Below are 7,500 nucleotides of genomic sequence, written 5' to 3'. Positions count from 1 at the left end.
ACCCCCTCTCTCTCTCTCTCTCTCTCTCTCTCTCTCCTCTCTCTCACTTCACCTCTCTCTCTCTCTCTCTCTCTCTCACTTCACCTCCTCTCTCTCTCTCTCCTCTCTCTCTCTCTCTCTCTCTCTCTCACTTCACCTCCTCTCTCTCTCTCTCTCTCTCTCCTCTCTCTACTTCACCTCCTCTCTCTCTCTCCTCTCTCTCACTTCACCTCCTCTCTCTCTCTCTCTCTCCTCTCTCTCTCTCTCTCTCTCTCTCTTAAATCACTTCAAGCTGTTTACACTAGTTTCTTCGTCAGCTCTGCTAATGCACTTCAGTGAGTTCTTAGAAAACTGCAGGACACAATCCAACACATACATTCCTGCACAGCTCAGAGAACAAACACACACATGCACACACACAAACACACACAGGAGGAGTCACATGTTGTGCACAACAGAATATGAAGCTTCACTTCAGATTGTGTCTTTACAGTAAAACTGAGGATGACCATGACTTTGCCTGAAAGCTCCAACATCTCATCACATGATCAGGCCGGGGAAAAGTCCAGGTGCAACATGGGAAGAGGTAAACCACAATGTTAGCCTAGCTTAGCACAATGACTGGAAGCAGGGGGAAACAGTTAGCCTAGCTTAGCACAAAGACTGGAAGCAGGGTGAAACAGTTAGCCTAGCTTAGCACAAAGACTGGAGGAAGAAGAAAACTGTTAGCATAGCTTAAAACGAGCGGATACATTTAGCACAGCTTATGTGTCTTTTTGGTTTTTACCTCTGAGGCCCAGTTTGGCCTTGGTGTCGAGCAGGGCCTGGTCCACCTGCTGTGGCTGGGTGATGTCCACCTGGAGGAGGGTGAGGTGGGGCGAGCAGGTCCTCTGCAGCTCTCTGGCTCCCTCTCCTGACAGATCCAACACTGTGGCAAACACTTCAAAGCCCATGGAATCGAGACACTTCGCAGTCGCCTTCCCGAACCCAGAGTCACATCCTGCAGAGACACAGAGACCGAGTCAAGACCTCAACTTCCTCTGTCCTGAACCTACACAGGAGATGTGGACTGGGACTCTGGATGTAACTCTACAGATTACACCGATCACCGGATCATTATTATAATGAAAAACTCCTCGAGTCATCGTCCACACTGAGACATGCAGGGTTCAGGTGTGAGGTGAACGTCTCTGCTGACTTTCATTATGAGTCTGATGTTTGATGAGTGGAGGTTCAGGATGTGTCTGTGCTGCTGTCGATGTCTGAACATGTTTCACACACAGATCACCTCTGACAGAGTTTCTGTCTTTGGACTCATTCTCTGTGGAACTGTCTTTTCTACCTGAGCAGATTGTTGCAGACCTGACAGGTCCTGAGTCCGGATCAGGTCTGAAACAAGTTTAAGGGTAGCAGGTCTCGGGTTGACGACACAACAATAAAACTGTTGGTTCACTCTGAGATGGATTGTCTGAGAGAATCGTGATTAGCAGCTCAACGTGCAGAGGAACATTTCACATGTTTTCCCAGAAGTTCTCAGATCAAGTCCTGAGAAACTGCCGCCGTGGGGATCTGTCATGTACCCACAGCTCCCCCGGCTTCCCAGAAGTCCCAGCACCTACAACCTGATCCCCCGCGGTACTAGCTGTTCCGTTTGTTCTTTTGTGCAGCGGGTGCCTGAAAGAGCTCTGCTGGCGAGAGCGAGGAGTCGTTGGCTCGCTGCCTCACGCCGTGTCCTTGGAGGGTTTCCAGAGTCATGTCCCGAGAAGAAAGATAGAGTGAACGCTGGCTCCAGAAATAAATACCACAGCTCCGCTCTGTTACTAAAGAATCTCACGGAGAGCTGACAGACACTCAGAGCTGGGTTTCATTGTTGTGATCATTCAGCTGATAACTGTGTGTGTGTGTGTGTGTGTTATAAACCACAAACAATCATAGTGAAACATCAACTTTTTATTTCTGTTCCTTTTATTTTGGTGGGAGGTTGTTAAGTTCACATGACGTCCTCTTTTGTCTCCGGTATATAAAGACGACCACTGACTGCGAGTTGACTGTTTATATAGACCATCAATGACTATATTGAAACAGCCTATGACTCTAAATAAACACACGTCTCCACTTTCCAAAAATGAACCCAAAATATTTCCGATACGAAGGCCGCCATCTTGTGTTTATGATGTCATGTGCATTCAGAGTCTTTCCCGCCCATGTATGTGCTCGGCCAATCAGGCGAGTCAGTCTCATCTGTCAATCATGACCTCTCAATCCGTTTTTATATTAAACAACTAATTAAATCCAAACTGATAAGAACTAATATTTATTTAACATTTACAGGAGGAGGGTTCCTGACTTATCCTGCAGCCAGCCACCAGGGGGAGATCAAGATGATTTGGCCTCACTTTTTGGAACTGTCATGTCGTCCATCCTTATTTAGTCTGTGGCATGTTACATCATCCTACTTTTGTCATCATTACAAAAGTCAATGATACTTCCTCTTCCTGTTCCTCTTGCTCTTCTTCTTCTTCTTCTTCTTCTTCTTCTTCTTCTTCTTCTGCAGGTCTTCAGGGTGTTGGGGTGGGGGGACCACACACTGTCTGACATTCTTCATCCTGTTGACCTCTCACAGCACGCCTCTCTTTCTGCACTGAGGTCAACAGGAGTTAACTGTTTGACCGACAGGCGCTAACACCTCCTGCCCCTGTTGGTCCTCTCATGGGACGACTCGTGCCGACGGCACAGTCTACAGAGGAAATAGATCGTTAAAGCTGAGGAATCGTCTCTTTGAGCTGTGACAGTTTGAGGTTGTCTTCACGTGGCCGCTTTATCGATGCAGGAGACAGATCAGGAGGAATGTTCTTATGAAAGGGGGCCGCGGCCCCCTGGGGCCCCTCAGATGAAGAAATAAACATGAGTGTGTGCAGAGACAGCAGAGCACTGTGAGAGGCACGAGGTCAGAAACACACATCTGTCTCTGGGTGGAGGCTTCAACATCTGTCCACATAGCCTCCACTGTCAAACTGATCAGATCATTCACAGGTGGAGACAGGAAGGAGGTAGGGACACTTCAAAATAAAGGTTATAGAGCAATAAAAGCATTCATTATTAAACAAGAAGCAACAAAGGAGCAGTAAAATAAATTGAGAGAAAATAGGTTTCAGTTCAGTTCATCTGAAAGTGTCTGAGGAATAATTGCCAGTGGTTCAGTTTGTTGAGTTCCTCCGGAGCGTCAGCGTGAAACTGACGACCGGAGAACTGAGCTCCATGAGGACGAGTCAGTGAATAAAAAACACATTTCAAAATATTTCAGGAGGAGAAATGATGACGGAGACGTTTAAACCTTTTAACAATAAAAGTCCCAGATTGCTTCAATTATCCTTCCCATGTGTGTAAAGTTTACTTAGTTTAGAAAGACACACACCTGTTGATAGGATCGTGTCAGGATTCTTCTCCAAGTGTTACACACACAAACTGAAAACTCAGAAGAAGACAGACGACCCGATGAGTCTCAGACAGTAAGAGTCCTTCGTCAAGAGGACGACCTTCTCAGCAGCGTCCATCAGTGACGTCTTGAGAAGACACTCTGATTATGTGGAAGAAACCTTTAAACAATGAGCTTCTACAGAACTGATCAGACGATATTTCACTTCCGTTCTCTTTGATCAGCAGCTGAGGTGAAAAGGTTAAAAAGACAAAGGTTTGAGTTGTGGTTTGTGCAGGAGGACGAACATGAGACGTTGTTTGAAGACCCTCAGAGAGGAGGGAGGGCAGGAACCTGTCAGCTGCTGTGGTCCAGAGGTCAGGACGTGTTTTTCACTCACCTGGAACTCATCACAGAACCATGTTTCATCTTAATCACTGCTGTCAGACCTCAACCTGTAAAACACACAGGAATGTAACCAGGACAGAGAGAGGTGTGGGTCTCAATGGTTCAACACTCTGCAGGGGTCCTGGAGGAGTTCCACTGGTTCCAGTGGGTCCTTGAGAAGCTTCTGGAAAGGTTGAATCAGGATCTTGAGATCATTGTAGAGATTCTCAGGCTCCTGTAAGTATGTGTCTTGTTCTAGCGATGAGATCCTGATGATAAGCAGGTACAGTGTCCCATGGCGACTTGGGGAGGTTACAGGTTCCTTAAAGCTGTTCCATCTGTGTTTGAGGGGTCTCTTAACCTCCATAGGTTCTTGATGCAGTTCTAGCAGAGATCAGTTCTTCATGGAGAACCTGTCATTGTTCCTCAAGTGTCTTTGTTGAGGTGCCTGTGATGCTCACTGGTTCTATGGGTCTAAGTGACGCTCGTTGAAGAGAAGACATTCATGGGTTCTCTGTGGAGGTTCTCGTCTCCTCAATGAGGTTCTAGTTCACAGTGTCAGACTGAACCGGTGGAAAAACAGAAAAGAGAAGAAGACAGTGAAGTGACGGCTCAGCTCATTTTAGATCTGTAAACTCTGCAGTTCTCTGGCGACGATCGCCAAGTGTCCTGTGACTGGACTATGTTTGGTCCCGGTCTGTAGACCATGACATGGAGCCACTACCTGCAGGGACAGACGGACAGACAGTCGGATCTGGAGCCTTGATGAGAGGAACGACAAGTTTGGTGGATCTGCCGTCACCAGAAACCATCACAGTTTGACGGACACCCTGTAGACGTTTGGATCCTTGAGCAACATTTTCCAGATCTCTGCTGCTGCTCGTTCTGTTGCATAAATGAGAAGTGATTTTCCCTGAGAACAACTCGAACATGGATCGTTGCTTCACCACTTGGAAACTCAGCAGAAACGAGCTGTCGTCCAACTGTGAGCAGAGGTCATGTGACGGAACAAGGTCGACCTGGGATTAACGAGGAGTCAGAAGCTGATGATGATCTGACGACATGTTGGAAAACCATCAGAGAGCAAACTCATCAGCACTGATTGGTTCTGTGTTTACATGAAACTGAATCGGATGAAGTTTCTGCTGACACGGGGGTGATGGTTTGGATATGAGAGAGAGAGAGAGAGAGAGAGAGAGAGAGAGAGAGAGAGAGAAGAAGGAAAAGAAGAAAAGTGAAAATAAAATGTAAAACAGAAAAAAAGATAAAAATCCAGTCTTAAAGAACGAGAACGAAAAAGAGACGGAGAGAAGAGATAGCAAGAAAAAAGAGGAGGAATGAAAAGAAGAGTCAGATACAAACAGACGTGGCTCGACCTGTTTCTTCTTCTCTTGTTTCTTTTGGAGCAGTTTTCCTGCAGCTGTGTAACTGAAACCTTTGGACCCGACATCAGTGTCTCCTGAGGTTTAGCCCTGGAAACTGTCCGTCATCTTCCACTGATGGATGTCCAGGAAACCATGTGACCATGTGTGACCATGTGTGACCACATGAAGGGAACCCGCCCCCCCCGCTGCCTGTAACCGTGTGAATCTCCTGACGGACGCAGACTCCACCACGTCTGCTGGACGGACTGAGACGTGATTCATGTTCCCCTCCGGATAACATGTAAACACATCGCCATCTTCAGGTCAACCTCTGAATCTGTCCAATAATTTCTAATATATATAATTTATAACGGGTTCTGTTTTTTTCACAGCTCCGTCAGCCTCAGAGCAAAAATCACGCTCCGCATGACACCTCACTGGTCGACTGACAGCCAATCACACATCAGCTTCATGTGTGTGTGGGAGCTGAGGACGGACCTGAGGTCATCATCACACACGTGTCCGTCCTCATGTCCTCTGTCGTCTGGACCACACTCTCTCACCTGCTGACTCTGTCTCCTACTCCACCTATCGGCAGCCGGCAGCCGGCGGCGGTGGCAGCGGCCCTGAGACTTCAGTCCTCATCCTGTGAAGAATGTGGCTCTTTGTGGAACCACAGTTACCTTTCTAAGAGGTTTACTGGGCCTTTCTTCCAGAGTGACCCCCCCGCTGACCTGCAGCAGCTTTCAGCAGAGCCACTTAACAACGAGCTGGTGATCGGGATCTCAGGCCTGGACCCGGGTTTCAATCTCCGCTGAGATGTTGTTTTACGTCCAGATTGAAATGTGAGCTGAGGGGAAGTGAAACCTGAGTTCTGAGGCAGCTGTCTATCGTCACTCCTCCGTCTCTTTTCTGTTTGCTTACATGAAAAGACGACGTGCAGCTTTCTAAGTGCAACGTGGACGGAGGTGACATTCGGACTCGTAATGTGTCGGATTATGAATCATGTTGCCACGGCATCAGATGACCTCCTGGTGCTCTCTGGCCAGTGCACAGCTCAGTCTGCAGTTTATGAAGATCTGAGTTGAGACATTTACGAGCAGTAATCAAGACGAGTTGGACGAGGAGCTGAAGATCTTCCTCTGGTTGTTTTACGTGTCTGTATTTATAACTGAGCTGAGTTCAGCTGCTGCACAAATGTTTAATTTCATGTGTCCGGAGCACGTTTGTCTTCTGTTAGATTCAGCAGTTAAACAGAGACGTGTTCTGCAGATCGTCGTATATCACAGCAGAACATCTCCTCACTGCAGAACCCCTCTGGGTTCTCCTCATGTTCTCGTGGGTTCAGAGGTCAGAGACTCCTGCAGGTCGGTTTGATTGTTGTGAGTCATGTGACGACTTAAAGTTTCATATCAACCAGAATCTGACTCTACGTCCGGTTCTTATATTGAGTCTGTGATTATCGCAGATGTAGAACGTGTTGAGTCATGTGACCGCTCACAGTCGTAGCGTGATGGCGGCGCCGGTCGTTCATCGGGTGGATGAAGAGCTCAGCGATGTTTGTCTAACCCACATTTCTCTTCTTGATATAAACGCTGCTCCTCCCTGAGTGGGAGGATATGGACACAAGTGGAACACACCTTTGTTCAAAGTGTGAACTCATGAACGCCGCAGGAGCAGAAAACACAGCAGCCGCCGAGGCTCATGGGAAACCTGTTGATGTGTGATTTTACAGGTTAATGTTTGACTGAAGCAGTAAATTCTTCTGCGTTTAGAAAACTGGCAGGAACCAACTTCAGAGTTTAAATCTTCTGTCCTATCTTCGTGTTACATTATTACACAGTTATTATATTTAAGTTAACGTCAGAAGAGCAGCAGACGGGACGGGATCCTGTCCGCTGCAAACATGAAGGACATATTTCTTCATGTTTGGTTTTTGAAATGGTCTGAATCTGGAGGAAAATATAAATGTTCTGCTCATCTTTAGTTTTCAGTCAGACTCTTGAAGCGTGGTCGTTTCTTCTCATCTCAACTCGACGACACGGCTGAACGAATAACTCTGCTACATGTGATGCTCCAGAAAATCCTTTTGAAGAGTTACAATCCTGAACAAGATGAATCGTGTCCATAAAACATTTGATTCAGAGGAGAAAAAAAAGTCCAAGAGTCAAAGGTACTAACAAGTGTACAGAATTATTTAAAGAGTGAAGGAGCTACATTTCCTGAAAACCAATGTGAATGATCCATTTGGCTCCTTCTTGATTTGACCATGTTGTTAATAAAGTGTTGTACTATGTTGTAGTTTGTGTCTCATATGTTTGTATATTGTGTTTCATATAAGCTGTGTCTCCATGC

At 46.6% G+C, this 7,500-nt stretch overlaps 1 protein-coding gene across 1 annotated transcript in view; it reads right to left on the bottom strand.

Moving 5' to 3' along the window:
* The window catches only part of hsd11b2 (hydroxysteroid (11-beta) dehydrogenase 2), an 18,493-nt gene that overhangs the window by 8,170 nt on the left and 2,823 nt on the right, over positions 1–7,500 (bottom strand). The window contains exon 2 of the mRNA XM_035144800.2: positions 767–979. Within this exon, the coding sequence (XP_035000691.2) occupies positions 767–979 (213 nt within the window). The remainder of the gene's footprint in view (positions 1–766; positions 980–7,500) is intronic.

The sequence above is a fragment of the Hippoglossus stenolepis genome, chromosome 1, assembly GCF_022539355.2.
Source record: "Hippoglossus stenolepis isolate QCI-W04-F060 chromosome 1, HSTE1.2, whole genome shotgun sequence".
In the NCBI taxonomy this organism is placed as follows: domain Eukaryota; kingdom Metazoa; phylum Chordata; class Actinopteri; order Pleuronectiformes; family Pleuronectidae; genus Hippoglossus; species Hippoglossus stenolepis.
This window is presented reverse-complemented; position numbering and strand designations above follow the sequence as displayed.